The 22,779-nt window shown below is 42.9% G+C and overlaps 2 protein-coding genes across 4 annotated transcripts; one reads left to right on the top strand and one right to left on the bottom strand.

The window, feature by feature from the left end:
* Positions 1-716: 716 nt before the first annotated feature.
* On the bottom strand, positions 717-10,763 carry LOC309530519 (ester hydrolase C11orf54 homolog). The gene is made up of 9 exons (XM_082219544.1): positions 10,627-10,763; positions 8,847-8,941; positions 8,316-8,414; positions 6,539-6,612; positions 5,160-5,261; positions 3,658-3,834; positions 2,682-2,831; positions 1,397-1,513; positions 717-1,102 (listed from the first exon to the last, which is right to left on the bottom strand). The coding sequence occupies exons 2-9, from the start codon at positions 8,902-8,904 to the stop codon at positions 929-931; spliced, it is 951 nt and encodes a 316-aa protein (XP_082075670.1). The 5' UTR covers positions 8,905-8,941; positions 10,627-10,763; the 3' UTR covers positions 717-928.
* Positions 10,628-22,472, top strand: TAF1D (TATA-box binding protein associated factor, RNA polymerase I subunit D). Of its 3 annotated transcripts, none has more exons than XM_082219508.1 (13): positions 10,628-10,931; positions 13,075-13,484; positions 14,168-14,343; positions 14,958-15,015; positions 15,506-15,567; positions 17,431-17,584; positions 18,495-18,540; positions 19,080-19,182; positions 19,866-19,899; positions 20,458-20,525; positions 21,322-21,378; positions 21,898-21,969; positions 22,316-22,472. In XM_082219508.1, exons 1-6 carry the CDS (start codon positions 10,631-10,633, stop codon positions 17,444-17,446), a joined length of 1,023 nt encoding a protein of 340 aa, XP_082075634.1. In that variant the 5' UTR covers positions 10,628-10,630; the 3' UTR covers positions 17,447-17,584; positions 18,495-18,540; positions 19,080-19,182; positions 19,866-19,899; positions 20,458-20,525; positions 21,322-21,378; positions 21,898-21,969; positions 22,316-22,472. The 3 variants fall into 3 exon arrangements, with proteins under 3 accessions (XP_082075634.1, XP_082075633.1, XP_082075632.1); XM_082219507.1 differs by having other exon boundaries at positions 13,072-13,484; positions 20,471-20,525; XM_082219506.1 differs by having other exon boundaries at positions 13,072-13,484.
* The last annotated feature ends 307 nt before the right edge of the window (positions 22,473-22,779 follow it).

Genomic DNA, 22,779 nt, shown 5'->3' with positions numbered 1-22,779 from the left:
GTAGATGTTTTTTTTCAGATCTCTGTGTGAATCACTGAAGTTTGCTGTGCTCTTCTATGTGGCTGGGGAAACTCAGCCAGATGGGCGGGGTATAAATAAATTATGATATAAATTATTATTATTATATATAAAAAGTACACCAGTCCATCCCCGCTCCATGTATTCTCTCTGCTGCATCCAAATCCTGTTTGGGGATAATCACATTTCTATGCAGCAAATCTGTAGGCATGGGATGAGTTACTGAGGGATACGGCTGCAAGGACGTGTGGCTGAGACTATCATGAGGGAACCTTGCACTTTTGAATTCGTTGGTGTTAAAGGGAGGTTTGGCAACCGGCAGCCTCAGGCCCAGACTGGTCCATTTGGAGGTGCTGCTTGCTGCAAGAGAAGATATCACCCTCTCTTTCCTGAAGCGGCTTTGGGCAGGAGGCAGGCAGGCTCCCAAACAGAGGAGAAGGGCTTACAGAAAACAACCCTTACCCCTGATCTCTTTCCCCTCCACCCTCTCAGGTGTGTCAGGCATGGACAAAATGGCAGTATATGTGTCTGTGGCAGCTGGACTTACTAAACAACAACAAAAAAAAACAATGGGGAAGAACTCCTCACCTTCCACTCAGGGACCTGTTTGTAAAAATTGTTATTAATGAAAGAAAGGAAGTTCAGAAAACAGCTGGTAGAGACAACCCTCCCGGCAATTAAGTAATTGACTCCAGGTGTTCCTTGTCATCAGATTAAATGCAGCTGTATTGCCAATCGCCCATTAATTACATGCCATCCCCCCCTCGAGAACAAACAAAATAAGTGCTATCGTCTTGTGATTATTGGAGTCCATCTTGTGACGACGTTTCAATCCGGTTAAAGGCAAATTTCAGACTTCCTGTTCCTTGGGCTGAGCTGGCTTCCCGCTGCAACCTGACCCCGTCTCGCTTCAATCCCGGCCAACCATGTGCGTCTCTTTGGGCTTGTCAATTCGGAAGAGAAACTCGGCGGGTTGAAAATAGCCCAGGTACTCGACGGTCTCTGGGGTCGTGTCCTGGTGGTAGTGGCCTCCCTCGCCATGGTGGCTGAAGCAGTGCGTGTGCTCAAGGCGCAAATCGAAGCCCTGGGGAATACAGGAAGTAAAATGAAACTGAGTGACTAGGCCATGCCGCAGGCCCAGCCCTCCGTTATACGCTTCCTTAGAATGAATTTATGAAAAGAGAATCAGAAAACAAGGCAAAGCACTGCCTGGTTGTGCGCTGTAACAATTCAGATTGCAGACAGAAAGCGATACGCTGGAACGCTCCCCACTGGGGTTGGTTGTGACCACCAGTAATGTCTGCGTGGTTAGACAAGCCAACATTTCTTGCCCACACACCCAAGAGAACCCACACCGTATGCCAACAAAGTGACTTACTGGATCATGGGAAACCAAAACGGGTTGGCAAATTAGTGGAGCCTCCATTTCATAAAACTTGAGCCAGTTGTTCACGTCCTCGTCCGTTTTCAAAGGACAGGCAGAAAATTCTGAGGGCTGTAGGAAAAACACAACTATATTTAAAATAAAAAAAATTCCTTCCAGTAGCACCTTAAAGACCAACTAAGTTAGTTCTTGGTATGAGCTTTCGTGTGCATGCACACTTCTTCAGATACACTGAAACAGAAGTTGCCAGATCCTTCTATATAGTGAGAAGGTGGGGAGGGGTATTACTCAGAAGGGTGGTGGGAGTGGGAGATTGGCAGATAGCTGAGATGAGCCTGTTGACCATTTGGTCTATCTGCCAATCTCCCATTCCCACCACCCTTCTGAGTAATACCCCTCCCCACCTTCTCACTATATAGAAGGATCTGGCAACTTCTGTTTCAGTGTATCTGAAGAAGTGTGCATGCACACGAAAGCTCATACCAAGAACTAACTTAGTTGGTCTTTAAGGTGCTACTGGAAGGAATTTTTTTTATTTTGACTATGGCAGACCAACATGGCTACCTATCTGTAACTGGAACTATATTTAAGGAATGAAAACTTGGGAATGTTGGAGCAAAGGTCAGCCTGGTAATGTCCATCAGAAAAATATCCTACATCTCACCATAGGGGGGAAGACTGGGCCCAGCCGGCCTACCTCTCTTTCCAGGTGCAAAGTGTTGATGAGGAGCCCTGCTCTCTCTCCTAATACTACTACTACAGTACTAATAATAATTTATTCTACCCTGCCCATCTGTCTGGGTTTCCCTAGCCACTCCTTGCAGGGTTTTTTTTTAACTTTAAACCAGACTTAAACTGGCCAGTCCTTCAAAAAGTGGACAACTTTAAAAAGAGGACTATCTTCATACAGCTCTTTGAAAATAGGAGGCTATAAAGTAGGACACAGGGCCATCCTGCATAGTAACTATGGTTTGTTTATTGCCAACAAACCACAGTCTGAAGCCATGGTTTGTTGTTGACTTTCAAACCTTGATTTATTTCAACAAGCGACTCCAGCACCCTTCCTTAACTGCGATTGGTTTGGGCGCCTGAGACACTCACCAAGCGGCTGTAAGTTCAAATTGCATACAGCAAACACAAGTTTGCAATTCAGAATATTTTCTACGTGCATTTTTCCCTCCTATGCAGAAACCTAGACCTTGTTTATCATTGCAGCTATACTGCTGTTGTATACTCTCAAAGAACAAGGGAAGAGAACCATTACTTATTTATTACTTACCATAATATGAATTTTTGCTTTTCCTTTCTGGATAACGAATGTCCCTCCCATGCCAACTGGCTTGTCACCATAATATTTTTCTAAGGCTTTCCTCATGCAGGATATGAAATTCTGCTCACCAGTTCTTCGATTTGCTTTCACTTCAATGACCTTTAAAAAAAGGAGAGAAGCTGTGTTTATATTATGGGCACTAATCGGCACGAAAATGTTGATTATGCAACTTTCAATTCCTGTTTTGAAAAAAAGCAACACAGCATATTTTAACATACAGCATAGCTCTCAGTAATATTGTAAGAAGGCTTCGTAGCTACATAAACCTTCCTAAACAGCAAGTACTGTCACTACCTCACCAACAGCAATTCTGTCAGAGCAGTGCTATCATTTGCCTGAAACCTCAGAGAGAACAGTTTCCTTTAACACAACTCAAATGAATTTATGATGGAGGCTATTCACCACAAAGGGACGTGGGTGGCGCTGTGGGCTAAACCACAGAGCCTAGGACTTGCCGATCAGAAGGTTGGCGGTTCGAATCCCCGCAATGAGGTGAGCTCCTGTTGCTTGGTCCCAGCTCCTGCCAACCTAGCAGTTCAAAAGCACGTCAAAGTGCAAGTAGATAAATAGGTACCACTCCGGCGGGAAGGTCAATGGCGTTTCCGTGCGCTGCTCTGGTTTGCCAGAAGCAGCTTAGTCATGCTGGCCACATGACCCGGAAGCTGTACGCCGGATCCCTCAGCCAATAAAGCGAGATGAGCGCCGCAACCCCGGAATCGGTCACGACTGGACCTAATGGTCAGGGGTCCCTTTACCTTTACTCACCACAAACCTCCACAAACCAAGCTTCTCCAGAGTTTCAGGTAGGGTCTTTCCTAGCTGTACCTGGAGATGTTAGGGGCTGGATCTGGGACAACCAGCAAGTGCTCTCCACCTTCAAGTACATGCAAAGACTGTATGCATTAAAGTCAGTGAGACCATATACCTTGCCAGGAAGGCCTTCACTGGCGTACAAGTTGGCCAGCAGCCCAAATTCACAATCCTTATATTTGGAGCTGTACTGTTCCAGCAAGCACCCACCATCCTCCAGATTAATCTTGGCCAAGTAACTCTGATTGACAGCTGGCTTTTTCTCGTTTTTAGCTTGAACGATAGGGATAAGCTAGAGAGAAAGAGAGAGAGAAAATTAACTTTCCTGAATGGATCTGCTCTGTTTATCGGGCATCGCGATCAATAAAAAGAACCACCCACTGACACTCCAGGTTAAGGTCTCTTTAAATGTAGAATGTACTATTCAGAGGAAGGCAGAGGTCCTGAACCGTGCAGTCCTATATGTGTCTGATCAGAAATAAGTCATGTGAAGTTCAGGGTGGGTGGGGCTGACCTGCTGATAAGCAGGTATAGGGATTTCAGCCAAAGTTCCACTGAAATTAAGTAGTGTGCAACCAGGATTTTATTCCGGTTAACGAAGGGAACCTTTCTTCTGAAAGAAGCTCTATGTACCGAGATGATTTAGTGTTTACCACTGGATTTTGAGGATTCTAAGTTGAAATACAGTGGTGCCTCGCAAGACGAAAAGAATCCGTTCTGTGATTCTCTTCGTCTAGCGGTTTTTTCGTCTTGCGAAGCAAGCCCATTGACGGATTAGCGGCTTTTAGCGGCTTATCTGCTGATCGGATCAGCTGATAAGCGGCTTAGAGGCTTAGATAAAGGGGGGAGGGGGAAAAACCCGCAGGAACTCACAAGACATTGTCGTCTTGCGAAGCAAGCCCATAGGAAATTCATTTTGCAAAGCACCTCCAAAACGGAAAACTCTTTGAGTTTTCCATCTTGCGAGGCATTCGTCTTGCGGGGCACCACTGTACTGTACCGACTTACATGGCTCAAGTCTCAAAGGGGCTTACTTCTAGGCCAGGGATAAGACCCTTAGAAGCTTACCTTGTGCCCTCTATTTTAGGGTTGCCATATGCCCGGAATTTCCTGGACATACACGGAATACTGCAGTCCAGAGTAGTGTCTGGGTGGAAATCGGCAAAATTATTCAGGGAAAATCCAGGCGCATGGCAGTCCATGTCGGCGGTGTTGTTTTAGCTGATTTCCCTTAAAAATAGCTCAGAAATGTCAACTCTGGATAAAACTGAAAAATATGACAACCCTACTCTATTTTGATCCTTTTATTGTGCCTATTTGCTTTTAAAGCTTGTTGGTTTTATTTATTTAAACAATTTATGTACCGCTTTATCGCAGTAGTGTCTCATCAGTTTACAAGGATTTTTAAATAGGTATTTTAAACAATTTCACAAAAGCTGCTTAGAGATTTGTTTATCCTTTATTAAGCAGGCGACATACAGCTTGTTTAAGGAAATAAAGGAAGGCACGTTTTTAACGTCACATGCAGCCTGGCCTCTCCAGATGAGCCCTCTCAATCATTACACTGGCTCTCTTGATCGAGTCTGGCATACATATTAAGAGCTAATATTTACCTACCTCAGCGTTGCCTCCGACAACTCTGGACGAAGCCGCTCCGGCTCCGAGAAAGAAAGCTCCCGGTAGCTGCATTTCCTTTGCAATTGTGTTCAGGTCATAAACCTAAACAAGAGAGGCGTGTTGGGTTTTTCACTAGAATTGCTGTTCTTCGTTGGATAATCTATGCCCGGGATGTGCTTTGAAGGCGCATAACAGAAGGACCATAAGCTCAGTGGGAGAGCTAAGTCCCACTCAAGAGTAAGCCCACTTGGACATACAGTGGTACCTTCAGGTTACATATGCTTCAGGTTACACACTCCGCTAACCCAGAAATAGTGCTTCAGGTTAAGAACTTTGCTTCAGGATAAGAACAGAAATCACGCCGTGGCGGCGCAGCAGCAGCAGGAGGCCCGATTAGCTAAAGTGGTGCTTCAGGTTAAGAACAGTTTCATGTTAAGAATGGACCTCTGGAACGAATTAAGTACTTAACCTGACCTGAGGTACCACTGTATCTTGCCTGCCAACCTAGCAGTTCGAAAGCACCCCCGGGTGCAAGTAGATAAATAGGGACCGCTTACTGGCGGGAAGGTAAACGGCGTTTCCGTGTGCTGCGCTGGCTCGCCAGATGCAGCTTTGTCACGCTAGCCACGTGACCCGGAAGTGTCTCTGGACAGCGCTGGCCCCCGGCCTCTTGAGTGAGATGGGCGCACAACCCCAGAGTCTGTCAAGACTGGCCCATACGGGCAGGGGTACCTTTACCTTTTACCACTGTATCTAACAAAGTAATAGCTAACAAAGTAAATCCACCAGCACAAGCATTTCTCCTTGCCCAATGGAACTTGCCCTCCCCGCCTCCTCTCTCCATGCTCCCTCCCACTCCCCAAATATGCTCTGGAGCAGGGGTCGGAAACCTGAGGCCGACGGAGGTGGTTTAAACGGCCCCCGAGCCACCCCCAAACCGAGCCGCCCAGTCGGAGAGTCCCTGCACACTGCGCTAAACCAGCACAGCGCGGAGCAAGAACTTGCTTCCGTGGTGTTGAAAATCACGTCTGCGCAGATGCCGACACCGGAAATTGCGTCTGCGCAGACGCGATCCAGCCCACGGAGCGATCTCCATGGTAGTGAACCGGTCCAGGTAAGGTATACCTTGCTGACCCCTGCTCTGGAGAGTTCAGGGAACCCCCAGAACAGATCTGGGGTCATGGGGAGCACATAGCGAGAGGGGAAGTTCCATTACACAGCTGAAGTCTGCTTTGTTGGGATGCCATGCGCTGAAACTAATGGACCTAAGTTAGTCATTATCCATCAGTTTCAACGGATTTTGAGTACAACTCACATTAGATACAAATCCCATGTTTGCAGGCAGATCTATTATGTGGCCACAGGTAGTAACAACTCACCTTCTCTTTTTGTACAAGAGGCAAAAGGTATGGAACGCCGCCCACGTCGGCGATTCTAGGCTTGCCGCAAATACCTGCAAGGCGACCAAAAGAGTTTAGTTTCTTCAGAAAGCAAGGACCAATGGTGGGGAGACCAAGAACATCTCGGGGGCAATATGCTCCCGATCAGCAATTTAGCGCCATTATGAATCTGCACTAGCCAGTGGGGGGCAAATAATAGGGAAGGCCACTATCTCTGTGCTCTGCTTGTCAGGGAGAGACTCCATCAGGCAAGGCCTCTTTCCACCTGCCTTGCCCCACCCTCCAGTCTCTGCTTCTCATTTTGTATCGTATTAGGTTGTGCACTGTGGTTTGCTTTGCTTTATTGACTGGAGTTTAGAAATTACTTATTGTAACTGTTAAGAGTGGATTTCTGTTTAATTTTGAAATGCTGATATTTAATAGTGGTCCTGGGCCCTAAGGAAGTTAGATTAGCTTCAACCAGAGCCAGGGCCTTTTCAACACTGGCTCCGGCTTGGTGGAACGCTCTGTCTCATGAGACCAGGGCCCTGCAGGATCTGATGTCTTTCCGCAGGGCCTGTAAGACAGAGTTGTTCCACCTGGCCTTTGGCTTGGAGCCAATTTGATTCCCTCCCCCTCTTTCTTTTTTCTTTTTCCTTTCTCCTCCTGTGATGAGGCTGCATTTTAATATTTTAATGTTTTAATGTTGTATTTTAATCTTGTTTTTTAAGTTGTATTAATTCAACTTGTTTTTATTATTGCTTGTTAGCCACCCTAAGCCCGGCCTTGGCTGGGGAGGGCGGGGTATAAATAAATATTATTATTATTCATATTTAATATTATTCTATATCATTTTAATGAATGTTGAATGTTATTTTACTTGCTTATTGTATAATGTATTATGCATATTGTCTTATTTATATGTTAGCTGCTCTGAGCTCAGCTTTGGCCAGGGAGGGCGGGATACAAATATAATTTATTATTATTATTATTTGGCCAGCAACTGGCGGACCTAGTTTAGTAGAGAAAACAGATCACTAGTATAAAATGCAGAGGCTTTCTTCTTCAAGCACAGCCATTAAGGGCTCCATCTTCTCCCAACTTTGAGACAATGATAAACAAAGGAATCTCAAACTTATGACATGTTTGCAGCATAGGACCTGCCTATGTTATATCAACATCCCCACCGCCCCCATTTCAGGTTGTATCATTATGTAAATCAGTGGGGAGCTTGTGGTCTGCAAGGTGTTGTTATACCACAACTCCCATCAGGCCTAGCAAGAACACCCAATAGTCAGGAATTATGGGAGTTGTAGACCAGTAATTTTTTAAATTTTTTGGGTGGGTTGAGGTTACCTATCCCTGGAAGTATCAGTAGGCTCAGAGGAATCCTGGAGTGTTTTGGATGTGATTTCTTTTTTTTAAAAGAACCCCCCCCCCCCGCGAGAAAAGTGGTTACACTCAAAAACATCCCAGTGGGGAACATGGACATAGCTGGGGGGGGGGGCAGCTGCCCTCCCTAGATCAAGTAAAACAATAAAACTACTTAACTGAGGTTCCGTCCCCACAACATAAATGCTGGCTGCACCCAAGATGGGGACTAGATATGCTCAACACAATGAGGATTAACTTTTTGAGGAGGGTAAGGAGACAAAAGTGGGAGCAGGGGAAGAAGAGGAACGCAATGGAGTATCCTGGAAAAGGACGTGGCTGGCTGGCTGGCACCTTGAAGAGAAGTCCTCTGTGAAATAGATATTTCATAGATTTCACTAATTACCTTTAACAGGAAATGTGAAGGGTTCTTTAGTCAGATCAGGGCAGTCCACTACAGAAACCTGAACATCTGCAAAGTTTTCTTTAAGTCCATTTTGCAAAACTAGAAGAAGGTAAAGAGTGCATTATTACTGTTGTCTTTAGAAATACTTAGGACAAGCTTTCTGCAATGAAATGAAACAAAAAGCACCAACTTAGCAAGGCAAGGATATCGCATTAAAATGCGCACCCAACATTCAAACGCCTTCTGGGTGGTGCAATAGTTGTGCAAGAAAGTTTAGTTATTTGTTGCCTCTTCTCATTAGGCATAGATATGGGACTAGTGGAGAGAGAAAGGTTTTTCTCCCTCCCTAAAACTCTTGGACATCCCAAGAAACTGCATGTTGGAAGAGGCAGGACAGAGAAAAGAAACTACTACTTCGTGCAGCTCATCGTTAAACTATGGAACTCACTTCCACTGGAGACTCCAAAGGTTTCCCCTCCCATTTCGTACGTCACAACATTTCTGTAACATCAAAGAGTCAAATCTACTCACCTCCAACAAGTTCTTCCAGGCTAGGTACATGAAAAGCAAACATCTCAACATTGGCCATCTTTTTCTTATTTCATGAAGCAAACTCAACAGCTAAGCTGTGACGAGATCAGAGTACACCCTAGAACAGCTTACAAGGTCTGTTAATGAACACATAAGTTTAGTGATTAAATACAAGCTGTGAGTGTTTGCACAGGCTTTTTACAATATACCTTTTCAGTTACTATTTGGGATACAGGCAACGCTCATGTTATGTGAGGCTGCATCCTGAGCAACTAGAAACCTAGCTGTGCAAATAGTCCATTTTCAAGGCTGCACATTTCCCAAGCTTTCAACATGTCTATTTTTCCCAGCTGCTCTCTGAAATCTTGTTCCCTTTCCATTCTCTCTGACTAAGAGGGTTACGAAACTCAGCAGCCTAACACTGCTTCATTAATCATACACCAAATAAAAGAACACCACATTGCTGGGTTTGCATTTAGCACCAAAATAACCATTTTCTTCCAACCACTAATTTATACAAACCACTATCATGTCCTCCCATTTGCAGCTTTGCTCAGACGCATATCCTATTAAATTCAATGGGATTTACTTACAGCTAAATGGGATTAGGATTGCAGCCTTAGCCACACACTGAAAGGATAGGGGCAGTAGGCTAATTTCTGACACACAAAAATGAGGAGAATAGCACCTGGACATTTTGTCTTGTCTCAGATTCTACAAATTAGCATAATTAATGTAATCTAGGGGTTGTGGTTCATGGGATGGAGGGGACAACATCCTCACCTGGTTGCACCTGTCACTCACCCAACAACTGCCTTATGTGGTTTCTCCAGTGTGTTTCTGGGACGAAGGTTACAGTTATCCATTAACAAGGCAATGAGGCAGTGCAACCTTAAGGCTTGCTCAGAACTCCTGGTCCCTCTGAGTTCAGTGCAAACCTGCATAGGTCTACACAGAGGTAAGCCTCGTTGTTTTCAACAGAGTTTACTCAAAGGTCCATATAGTTAACGCTATGGTTTTCCCAGTAATGATGTATGGAAATGAGAGCTGGACCATAAAGAAGGCTGATCGCCGAAGAATTGATGCTTTTGAATTATGGTGCTGGAGGAGACTCTTGAGAGTCCCATGGACTGCAAGGAGATCAAACCTCTCCATTCTGAAGGAAATCAGCCCTGAGTGCTCACTGGAAGGACAGATCCTGAAGCTGAGGCTCCAATACTTTGGCCACCTCATGAGAAAAGAAGACTCCCTGGAAAATGTTGGGAAAGATGGAGGGCACAAGGAGAAGGGGAAGACAGAGGACGAGATGGTTGGACAGTGTTCTCGAAGCTACCAGCATGAGTTTGACCAAACTGCGGGAGGCAGTGGATGACAGGAGTGCCTGGTGTGCTCTGGTCCATGGGGTCACGAAGAGTCGAACACGACTAAACTACTAAACAACAACAAAGGGAGAATGGGATTTCAACGCTAACCACAACGTTGTAGAGGGATCCTAAGGGGCATCTAGTCCAAATTAACAATTAACAAATTGCTTAAGCCCAGTTCCATGTTGCATGGCTGCAACTCGCTCTAGGCCCCTCGGGTGGGCAAGAAGTTAAAAAAATGCTGACAATAGTTAGCAAAGCGCCTGGGTTTGCAGCCTCGCCTTACAAACCCACGCCCAATTCCTCAGGCAGTCTCAATGAGCAAAGCATGCATTGCATTTCAGCATTCATCCCCCCAACCCATGCAAACAATTCTTGGCACACACACACCTCGCCCCATGGCTGCTTCAACTTACAGGAATGCAAACTTCGGCGCCCTACTCCCGTCTCAAGTTCCTTTCTCTGACTGCCTCTTTCCTATGGTGGCGTCACCTGCCCCTCGTCCAATCACCTCGCAGCTGGAGCGCCGCACCCAACCACGCCCATTTCTGCCCGTCGCCGCTCTCAAGATGGCGGCGCGAGGCTGCTCCTTCCAGCGCATCCGGTCCCTTCCTCCCATCGGCGCCGAAACCGAACTCTCGCGAGATCTGGGGGAAAAACAGCGTACTTAAGCGGCCTGGCGGCTCTTGCGCGGCCTTGTTGAACCGGCAAAATGGAGGAGGTGGGTTGCTGTAATCGTTCGGCATCGGCTCGTTTGGCGTCCTGTAATGAGATGGGCCTGTTGGGAAAAGGTTTAGGGGCGCCTAATGTAGGATGTGGGTAGGATATTGTGGGGTGAGGGGGAACTATAAAAATTGAAAGGCCAGGTTCCCCCCCCCCGGGCGCTTTTCCGTTGCCTTCAACGGTTAAGGTTGGGCCTGGGCTAGTCCTGGTTGGTAGACCGGGGAGCCGAGGGTTAATGCTCGAGAATAGCTTTAGCACATAAAAAGGGCTTGAGAGGCGACCCGTGTTTACTGTTAATTACTGACTTTTCCCCTAAAGGGCGCAAGGTAGTGATCGTAGAGTAGCTTGACGGGGTATAAATGATAAATTATTATTTTATATTCACAACAATCCTGCGAGGTGGAGAGATCAGGGCCTGCAAGACAGAGCTGTTCCACCAGGCCTTTGGTCAGGGCGCAGCCTGACTCCCTCCTTTGGCAATCTTTACAATACTTTAGTTTATGGTTGCCATCAATTTTTATTTTAATTAATTCTTATGATGTTTTTATAATGTTGCACTATTTTAGTGTTGTTAGCCGCCCTGAGCCCGGCTTCGGCTGGGGAGGGCGGGATATAAATAAAATTTATTATTATTATCAGTAGCAGGGCCAAAATAATGGGGGTAAACCATGGATGTGTGGCTGGGGATTTGAATGCAAAGGGCTGACCTCGCTGCGGCACCAGGCTGATTTAATCAAACTCATTGGATTGAGCTGGCCCACCTCTTAACATAATGCCTTGGTAAATATGTGGAGGATTAAAAAGTGCTATATTATGTATTTATAATACGTGTATGATAAGTGCCTGACGGGCACTTGAGGAAGCTTAAAAATAAAATAGGAACAGCTGAAAACGGGGGGGGGGGGAGGGAAATGTTATTGGAATTAAATTATGATCTATTAACAACGTACAAGAAATGAACATGTTTTGCTATTTTATAGAGGATGCTGTGCAGATTTAATTTGTGAAAATCCCACTGGATTTTAGGGTGGATTTATTTTGACCTCATCAGAGCATGCTGATAAGAACCTCTGTGATTATACCAGTAAAGTACCGGTATATGTGCATCTAAATGTGTATCATTAGGGACACCTTTTCAGTAACTGATGCTTGGGTACTTAAGGCTTTTTCACACCTTTGGGTTGTGGTAACTTGATCAATTGGTAGCAAAAGATAAATAAGTCTAGATTAAATGCATTTTAAATGGCTAAGAAGCCTGTGTTGGGCAAATGGATAGTGTGAGATTTCTTTGAAAATACAACCGCACTTGTTTTAGGGACTGAAGTCCTGAAGTTGCCTTAATAATTTAGCGAATAGTTGATGTGCGTACTTGACTCCTAGTACAAACTAGAAACAGAATATAGCTGATATTGCTGAAGGCAAAAACTCAAGCAATGCTGAAGACCACAAGCGCCCATGCTTCCCAAGGCTTGATACAGATGCCATGCTTCCCAAGGCTTGATACAGATGCCATGCTTCTCAGGGCTTGATACAGATTGTAAATAGGTTAGCATCTGATTAAATGGTTTCTGTATTTCAGACACAAAACATGAAAAAGATAAAACCTAGTCACTGTCCTTCAGCTTTAATGAATTCCCCCTTTATCTGTATAATGGCTTTGCTACTTCTGTTAATGCATTTCCATCTAAATTCTTCTTTTAGTAAGACCCCATGATAAACTCTTTCCTAGTTGGGTAGGCTTTCTCCATAGCACCCATATACTCATTTAATATTTTGCCTTTTTGCCCAGTGGGTGCAGTATGACTGATGGTGACAAGATGTCCAACAGTCAATAAAATGATAAAATAATTAAAAGATCAGCAGTATGTAAAGTTGGCAAAAATAGGAGTAGACTGTAAAACTGTACAAGAAACAGTTTAGGAAGAATCTACCTTGTCCCTGTAAGCTTCTTGAAAATGAAGGCTGCAGCCTTTCCTAAGCACTTGTAGGAAATGCAACCCCATGGGCTCTGGAGGTGAGGGGGCCACTGCTGTAAATGCACTCTGCTAAAGATTTTCTGTATTAGACTGGTATGCTCTGATCTAAATAGATTGATTAAAATACCATCAAAGAGCAATCATTTTCCTTCATTGTTTCAGCAGGACTAACTGGTTTGCATTCACTGAAGCCCTCAAAGAATATGAAAGCTATGCTGCCAGCAAGTCTTGTTGGTCAGTCTCCTGAGAGTCCATCTGGCAATAAAACACATAATGGCTCTCTAAAGCCCAAGTTGCCCAAACCTAAACTTGACCTCAGAGCCCTCTTTGACTACTTCAGAAGGAAGCAGCATCTGAAGAGGAGAAAGTGGAGGCCAAGTGCTAGGAAGAAGAAAGTCGCAAAGAAGAAAACTGTGAAACGCAACGAGCAAGAAACTTGTGAGAAGAGACAGCAGCCAAGAGTCCCAGGAAAGAAACGGAAAAAGAAACTTACTGAGAAAGTTGTTAATTTTCCTTTTGTGGAGAGACTGTATGGAGTGAAACGCATTCCCTTTAGAATGGTGTGTCTGTATGAGGTAAGTAGCAGTTAAATTACAGCAGAGGTTCCCAAACTTATTTGGCCTACCGTGCCCTTTTCCGAAAAAAAAAATATTCCACACACCCCTGAAAATTTACCTTCTTTAAGTGAACAAATTTGCATTCTTTTATGTATATATATATTTACCTACATCCTGCAACATAGTAAAGAAAGATGATGTTATAAAATAAGACAGCTTGAAGCTTGAAATTATAAAATTATTAAAATCAACCAGAGTAATATTTACATTATACACAGAAATGAAATAAAAATTATGAACAACCTTTAAAATAATCCTAATGAGAAGGATGAACCTAGTACGTTGCTGTCAGTATATTGATGTTTGGATCTACTTTTGTCAGCAGCATTGTTAAATCACTGTAGTTAGCTATCTGCAGTAGATTTCTTTTTTTAGGTAACCTGCATTTGTGTTTATTTGGAAAATGAAGTTTGGGAACTTGGGGAAACACTGATTTAGAGAAAGCAACTATATACAATAATGCTCTGGTCTTTCATATTTCATAGTGTTAATAATTTGCTTCCTGAGTAACAAACTTGATTGGGAAAAACTGCTTTGCAGTTGAAAGAAAGCCTCATTGGTACACTGCATAATCAAATTTGTGGGCTTTCAGAGTCTTTTGTCCTGGTTTATGTTCATAGAGCAAATTTCTTCTCCCCCAGCAAGCAGCTTTAAATGGATACTTCAGATACATTGAAACGCTGAAATTAGAGAAGCTCATGGAAAAATCTTTGACGCAGTTGAATGCTGTGGATGATCTAGAAAATGAAAGTCTGGCGTCAAGAAAGTACAAATACGTGGATGAGGATGAACCTCTTTCTCCCATTGTGGAGACAAAGTATGTATAATTACGCTTTCTAAAGTTCTGCGTCACATCTGTGCACTCAGTAGAAACTTCAATGGAAGGGAAGAGTTGAAAATGGGAATCTGCTGATCTACGTCCTGCTAAGCCATCTTCCTCAACCCTTGCTTGTATCAATAGTTGATTGTTCACCGCTTAGATTATACCATAGAAAGTATACTCCTATAGACACACCTGGAAATTAAACTTTGAGAGAAAGAGATAAAAACCTATAAATCTCTTGAGAATGTGTCTGACGTGTGGCACGCTTTCAGAAATAGCAGGATTGCAATGTTGTAATGTGCTTCCTATTTAACAAATGTATTCTTGCAGATTTTACAGGAACACACCTTAATTCTTGAGTTTCTCAGTGGACGGGAATAAAATCCTTCTAATACAACATGCAGTCCTGAAATGAAAAGGTTTCAGTAACAGTCTGTAGGGGGGATAATACTGACACCTTGCACTCTGTATTGGGGAGTTGTAAGAATTATAACTAGGAAGTGCACAGGAAGCACTTTGAAAACTAGAAAACGCAATATGAATTAAATGTTTCCACTATTCTCATTTACAACTTACATACAGATAACTGGGCAATTGCTGTATTTCAGTGGAGATGACCAGGCTGAGAGTTCTGCAGATAAAGAAGAAATGGGTGCCAAGATAGTGGTAAGTCTTTGCTGACTTAAGTCAATCACTTTAACTCAGTGGTTTTCAACCAGTGGACATTCCCTCCTGTCTTCTGAATAGAGAGGCCAGAGAGCAGCTTTTTGTAAGCAGGTTGTGGTGAGTGATGTAGATGCCTCGCCCATTTTATGGTTGTCTTCTTCCGCTCTTGCATGTGGCAGCTGTTTTGTTATGCCATGCTCCAATGGTAGCCATTTTTTAAATAAAAAAACCCCATGGGTGGTACTCCACACTAGTCCTACTCAGTGTAGACCCATTGAAGTTAATGGACACGACTAACTCAAATTTATTTCAGTCGGCCTGCTCTGAACAGGACTCATTTGAATAAAACCCCATGCACCTAGGATGTATGGTTCTATAATTATTTGTCAGGAATTAGCTTTGTAACGGGAAACTTCGGTATATTTGGTTGATTTGATCTCTATTCACATGTTTGTGTGTTACATTTACCTTGTCTGTTTCTTTGCCATAGGAAAACAGCTGTTTCATACTAAGTAGTGAAATTCCAAAGAAGACACGCAAGAGGAAGTCAAAGTAAGTGAGCCTATTTACAGAATATAGCAAAGAAAGGAAGGAAGGAAATGAGCAAGAAGCTTCAGTAGTGGATGCCTTTAAATTAAAATGTTAAAATAGCGTGTCTTCAGACTTGGGCTTGTTCTCACTAACCATTTTCCTGCTTTACACTAGAGTAGGAGGGTAGTGATGGAGTTATTCTAGACGGGCTATTAGCTGTGGTCATACGTTCCTTTAGCTAAGGGACCCTTGAACAAATGCTTTTGAGGCAGGTGTTTGAGCAGCACAACTGTACATCCCCTTGTTGACTTGATTCCAACAGGGTTTTTGTTGCAGATCTTATGGATAGCTTTTACAGTTGCAAGCTGCCTTGCTGAAAGGGTGGGCAAAGAATCTGTCACGGGGAGTTGACAAATTGCAGTTCTGGGGGCTGCCATCAGTGTATTGTTAAATATGTTGCCCCATTAACTAGGTGCAAAATCCAGCTTTATTGGAGTGCTAGCTAACATTCTTTTTTAAATGGAACTTGTGTGTGCGCTGGAGTATTTTTTTCTTATGAACCCATTAGGACTTCAGGAGAGTGCGTGGGATTGTGGCCTGAGCCATTTAACAGCTAAATAGCTTCTGTTTAAATCTCATTACTTGAACATGGCAATCAAACTATTGTATTATCTTAGTGTGTGTTGCTTACTTGGGGCTTTCTAAGTTTCCTTAAAAAAAGTTTCCTAGAGTTGGGCATCTAATCTAGCAAGATGTGATAACTGGGTACTGCTCTTGGTAAGCTCTTCCCATCCCCAAAGTGCTTACCTGATCAGCCCCTTTTAATATTTAAAGCATGCACAGCTTATATGCTGCACATGCTCATATCTGAACATTGCTTGACTTCATGAGTTACTAGATCTCAGCACAGTGTAGTAGCATTTATCATATTCCATATACCTCATTTTAATCTAGAACAGTGATTTGTTCTGGAGTAGTACCACCAGTGCCAGCAATCTTATTTTTATCACCTGAAATGAGTGCTTTGGCATGAGGTATTAGGATCTAAATTTTTGGTGTGATTGTACTACTATTGGAGTTTTTTTAGTAGTAGTATTTTATTAATATATTACCATGTACGTGTAGGTGGCATTTCGCAAAGAACAGGTATGACAGAGCCCTGCCCCCAGGAACATACAATCTTAAACAGACAAGGGAATGGAGGGAGGAGGAAAATTAGGCAGGGGGAGAACATGTGAATATTTCATTTCCCTGTACTTTGACTTTGCTGCAATAAGGTGTAGATGTTAAGGAGATGGGAGAGCAGCAATTCAAGATAGAACAGAAGAACCAGATTTTTTGGGGGGAGGGGTCTAAATAGGAATGAAATGGAGAAAGAGGGCAGTTGGATGTCGGTGTTCAAACCATGTGTATATTAACCAAGGACTTGACTGAGTCAAGTGGCATTCATAAGTGAGTCTAGATTCTGCACAATAGTTCATGTGATGACTGTTTTTAAGTTCAACTGCTGAGTGATTCAGAAATGAACTAAAACCTAACACACTGACCAGAACTGAGTGCAGAATGAGAGTTGCTTTGGGTATGCCTTAAGCACACAACTGGAGTGCATGTACATCTGGTGGGGGGAGGGGGGAGGTGCTTTTAGTAAAAACTTCAGGGGAAAAAGCTGCCTGAACAAAATTTGATAAAATCAGCACACAGCCTCAGAAAAGCATTTGAAGATGCCTGTAACGCCTTAAGGCCAAAGATCTTAAATTCAGTCTGAAGAACCACTGCTAGTCAATGCAGATGGCACTAGATAAATCAACAAACTACTTATGAGGCAGTTGAAGAGAATGCAGCCAAAGCTAAAAGTTTATGTATGTTTGAAATGTGTTCTTCCAGCACTACCAGCAACTGAAGCTACTAATAACCATGATAAGCAATGGCTCTGAGAACATATGGAAGCAGCATTTGTCCATGGCAGCAAGGAAGATGACTTCATCCACACTGGTTCCTATAGTTTGCAACTAGCCTTGGATTTGTTCTGCTTCACCAGGTATCCTTTTTCCTTCACTGGTCTTTTCCTTAAGAGTGGCAAGAGCTATAGGAAAGCACAACACTTAACTTCTTAACTGGCACAAATACACCAGCCATGGTTGGTACATCTAAAGAACCATCCAGAAATTATGCCTTGGCAAGAAGTTTTAAATGTGAGCCCTGTATTTGCTGAAGGAGGCGGCTGCGCCATTGGTGTGTTCCTTGGTAGCATATTTACTATGTTCCATTCAGTGTTAAATGTGTCCACATTTTAAAGACTTATGTGGGTCTGTTCATTCACATGCTTTCTTGACACTGGGAATGGGACCTTGCTGCTGACATGAACTGCAAACTTGTGAAAAGGCTACTGGAAGCAACATCTAGAGTGGCACCATATGTTCCAGAAGCAGTTTCACCATAAAATACCAACATGGGGGTGGGATGCTGGTTTGGCTGATCCTAGGTTTGTGTTTGGAGAAATGTGTGTTTGAAAAGGAAGTGGGGATGTTTGTCTGAATTGGTGATGACCTAGAGTAACGGTAAGTTTAGACATTTATGCAATGTTTTTTCTACCGTGAGCACTTTGCTTACCAGCACAGCTTCAGGTTTTGGCTACTCTCATAGACAAAAAACCATGGAGTCAAGTGCTAAGAATAAATCCTTTTTTGCAACCCACAGTTGATCTGTATTGGCTGTGTTACTAATAGGAAGGAACATGACTTGTTAGTCCCAGGAATACTGTACTTTTTGCATAGGATAGAGTTTTTCTGATAGCCCATAAAAGCTCTTTATCTCAAAGAGGCCACAGGCAATTAGGATACAGTGGGGTGGTAATTCTTGTCAAATAGTGTTTGGTTACTATTTCGAATATTTGTAAGAAAGTTTGAAATAAATCCATTTCTAAGACTATTCCCAATTATTGTTTTCAGTGTTCTAGACAGTGATGATTAAGAAAAACCCCGGCTTGCAAAAGAGGTATGTTAAGATCCATTCATGTTCTGCATTGTGCTGTGTACCAGTTTGGAATACATCAGGGGGTAGAGGAATAAATTGATAAGTGCACTGTATGGTATCTGCATCCAGCAGTCTGTTCCTGATGGCATGTTCAAAAAGCAGTGCAATAATAATTCAGCATATGGCATCGTTGGTTCTCAAGCTACTGTGCTTGCCTAAACCTGGTATTTTTGTTGAAACAAATTACATGTTATTTGAAGGATTTATAAAGTGTGCAGTTATTTGATTCTAGTTTATTCTTTGTTCCCTGGGTGGTTCTTCAAAGTTCTCCCATAAGCACATACAAAAGAAATTTTTGCTTCTGGAATACATTGTCAAAATACTTGACTGGGACTGATGGCTGAAAGCAGGAATCTGCATGCCTTTGGAGTGGTCTTGTGTGGGGGCATTACAGATTTGGTTATCCTAAACATCCCCATAGAAATGTGATTACTATCACATAACTTCATGTTGACTGTACAAGCTTAGGTTCTGATTCATTATAATTTTGTACCATTTAGTGCATGGAAAAACACTGGAAAATGTTTTGTATCCTGAACCATCATGAAATGGTCCAATTGAGATGTGATGTCTGTGCATCAAAGCAACAGCTTTGTGCTAAAGGTAATGTGTCTTGCATTTAAATGTGATGCTAAGAAATGGTCTGGGGGTTGGTATTTGCCAATTTAACATGCTTTGCCTTGTTGGGTATACAAAATGTAGGCGCACTTCATTGTGCCTGAAGTAAGCAACAAGGCTACAGAAAACACAGGTTATGCTTCCATCCTTGTAAGACAAATTGCATTGGTGACAATGAGACCTGTAATAAGCTTGCTCTGACATCTCTGCTAAATTGTGGGTGGACAATCTTGGCCCTTGGCCTGTTTTCATGTGGCCCTCTTCAAGCAATCAGTTCAGCCATGAATAGTATCCTACCTCCTCCCCAGCAGGCTCCCTTGAGGTGGTTTTGTCCATTTGGCTCTGACTTTAGGCTCTGCCCGCTAACAGCAAATGAGTGGCAAGTCCTGAAGAAACACAGCCATTCACAGAAAGATTGTCCACTGCTTTAATGACAAAATCCATTCCAGTATTAGCAGGCCACGTTCACAGAATTCAGAGGAGGAAAAAATTAAGTCATTTTGTCCCAAGCCGGACAGTATACTCACCGGCTCCCTACGGATGAAACTTTACCTTGCACTGACTAGAAGAGTGTACTACATGCTTGAAGTGTTAAACTTTCATGGCAATATATTGGCCCATAAATGAAGTTCTATGCTGATTTTTTTTTTAACCCTCTTTTTTTAAAGGAATCCAGATAATGAACACCTGTCATCCAAATTGGTAAGAAACTATTATGCCTGAAACATAAACATGGCTAGTGAAGATATATTTCAGCTTGATGATGTTTTAATTATTGGTTGCTGCTTGCCTAACCTGCTTCACTGTATAAAAGGAATTATGCAAATATGTTCCATTCCATCTCTTTGGAAGAGACTGAACTTTAAAGGCACTATCTGTGTCAAAGTGATCATACTTTTCATAGTAGAAGCTATGGTAAAGAATTGTTAATGATGATTGGCAAGATGTTCAACTGCTCTGAAAAGAGTGAATGATAAACAGCCATTCTGAACAAACAATAACAGCTAGTCCAAATTAAGTATGCAGGTTGCTGGCTGTTACATTCTTTGCAAATGAGACTTCCTGGAACTTTGACCAATGAATGTACTGCTGTGTAGCTGGCTCTCAGTTCTTGCCTGGAAGTAAGACGAAGCCCTCATTTACAAACCGTATGGTGAATAGCATGAGGAATCTCCAGGAAGCAGATTCTGCTGAAGCACCATTGGGATACCCTAACAGCTTTTGCTTGACATGTGCTCTCTTGTGGCTGCAAACTGGCAGCTGGCTCTTTCAGGTAGAAAATTCAAATGCCATGAAGCTGCTCTAGTTTGGAACAGAAGGACATTGAGGTATGTGACCTTATTTTAGCTTAACATAAGGCCTAGGACAGGGACAAGTGCAGGTCTTTGTCTGGCCCTTGGGACTCTTCCTAGACTGTACACTTCTTTGCTCTCCCCTGAGTGTTTCTGGCTGGCTGGAGTGTGTCCTTGAACTTTTGATATGCTTGCTTGCCTGGATAGAGGATAGGGAGGGAATATGTAGAAAGGAGCCCACAGTACGAAGGTAAAATTCACATTTGTTCTGGCATGTGGCCCCCTGACCCTGGGGGAGGAGGGAATATAAATAACAGAAACAACAATATGCAAGTACTTTATGGTTTTCCAGTATAGCTCAAGTTAGCATTGCAGCATTGGAATCAAGGTAACAGAATGAACATGTTATTTGATTATATTTGTAAATCTCAACAATGTATTAACTGAAACGCAAAGTTCCGGGAAGAAAATAAGTTGTTGTTTTTTTTTGGGGGGGGATAAATGGATAGAAACATGTGACACCTTGTCAGCCTAATAGTAATAATTTATTATTTGTACCCTGCCCATCTGACTGGGTTGCCCCAACTACTCTGGGCGGCTTCCAACATATATTTAAAAAATAAGACATTATTAATGTTGAGGTCTATCCCGATGTGACCTTGTCGTAGGTTCCTATCGTTGGAAATACCTCACAGAGGAAACTTGTGGTTTCGCTTTACCCACTAAACTGTATGTTAGATTAGTGGGATAAAACTGCAAGACAGCAAATTATTGAGTACTTGCAGCTCTCACTGTGTGAAATTGAGCATTAAGAAGTGTTGTCTGTCTACAGGCATGGACTTGGTTGAAAGCCTGGGATGCAGCTGCTAGGAAAAATCTGCTTGAAAAGGTAATGTTGCTCTTGAGTATTTGCTATATTGTATTTGTAACCAAGCTGTATTAAACAAAATGCTAGCCACAGTAACAGACAACCTCCTGTTCCTTCATATTAAATATAATATCCAGGTAGTGCTAACATGCACAATGACCCAAAATGCAATTCCTGTGTAAACAGGGAGTTGCCTGTATACAAGGCTATTGGGAACTGTAGGTAATGCTTATTTTTCGACATCTTCCATCACTTGTGAAACACATGTTTCACAATACCACAATTTAAAAAAACTCTTTGGGTGTATTACCTGGTCTCTACCAAGGCTGCTAGGAAATCTCATTTCTGGTATGCTGTGGACGTGACCATAAAGTAACTCCTCCAGATTTTTATATTGTTGCTACGGTAGCATCAAATCTGTTGGAAACATCTGGCAAAAGCTAGGAGCATGTGGCCAATAGTTTGAACCACCGCTGCAATTCAAAGTTGGGTTTCCTAGAGCTACTTAATCCTAATCTTGTGCTAATGTTTGTTTTCCAGTGCTACTAGACAATCTACAAGCCTGAAAAGGAATCTGCAATTTAGGCAAATAAGCTCTGTCTGGTGCTAAAGGTAAATATTATAGGTGCTGTTTGAACTGCTTGTTGCAAGGTCACTTCAAAGAGGGCTGTATGCTGTTGAACAAACAGCTCTTAACGCAATGACCTAATATGGAAATCCTTTGCAGGATGTCAAGGGTACTTTACATGTACTCTGTGTTCTATCCCAGTGGAGACATGTGCATTGGTTGAATTTTGGCCTCCCCAAACGGACGTTTTATGGAAAGGCCCATTTGAGATGAACTCTTAAATCACTGAAATTGGAGGAAGTACACCTCCAATATTAACTATGGGGTGGCTGGAAGGGAATGAAACCATGCTGGTTTTATAATGTATTCACTATTTTTTTACACGTTTAGGTACCTTAACAGCCGGATAGAAAATGGAAGAACACGCCGGGGTGCTCTTTTGTCAGACAGCTTTTAAATTAAACGAATTGGTGTTTTCCTTAAAGCTTCAAAGGTGAAATTTATGGAATTCTAAAATGTCTGCTCAATAAACAAGTCCTTGCTGGAATGGTGTGTTGGTTTTCTGTATCAATGAAACTTGTGCTTATTTGAGTTCGTTCCTGCTCCCTTTTCCTTACAAATGCTGGACTTTTCTCGCACTATACAACCCATGTGACGACTCCATGAGATTCTGGGATCTCAGTGAGAAGCTTTCTCAGGTTATTGATCTATACATGTACAATGCAGGACTAATAAAACTATCTGAACATGGCCGGCTGTTGGACACAGCAACATAACCGCTGTGCTTGGAACTGGCTTTGTCTACCTGGAGTTGTAGGGAGGGTCATTTAGTCCAACCCACCTGCAATTCCGGA

This window comes from Podarcis vaucheri (genome assembly GCF_965113315.1).
Source record: "Podarcis vaucheri genome assembly, chromosome: 4".
NCBI lineage: Eukaryota > Metazoa > Chordata > Lepidosauria > Squamata > Lacertidae > Podarcis > Podarcis vaucheri.
The sequence above is the reverse complement of the archived record's forward strand: the minus strand, read 5'-3'. Positions and strand labels throughout refer to the sequence as shown.

Bases quoted from the DNA above. Each gene is read 5' to 3' on its own strand.
- LOC309530519 (XM_082219544.1), bottom strand. From the start codon at position 8,904: ATGGCCAATGTTGAGATGTTTGCTTTTCATGTACCTAGCCTGGAAGAA. The intron at 5,262-6,538 runs GTGAGTTGTTAC...TCTCTTGTTTAG, and splicing joins CTCTTGTACAAAAAGAGAAG to GTTTATGACCTGAACACAAT. The intron at 3,835-5,159 runs GTAGGTAAATAT...CTTTCTCTCTAG, and splicing joins TTGTCGGAGGCAACGCTGAG to CTTATCCCTATCGTTCAAGC.
- TAF1D (XM_082219507.1), top strand. From the start codon at position 10,631: ATGCAAACTTCGGCGCCCTACTCCCGTCTCAAGTTCCTTTCTCTGACT. The intron at 10,932-13,071 runs GTGGGTTGCTGT...TCATTGTTTCAG, and splicing joins GAACCGGCAAAATGGAGGAG to CAGGACTAACTGGTTTGCAT. The intron at 15,016-15,505 runs GTAAGTCTTTGC...TCTTTGCCATAG, and splicing joins AAATGGGTGCCAAGATAGTG to GAAAACAGCTGTTTCATACT.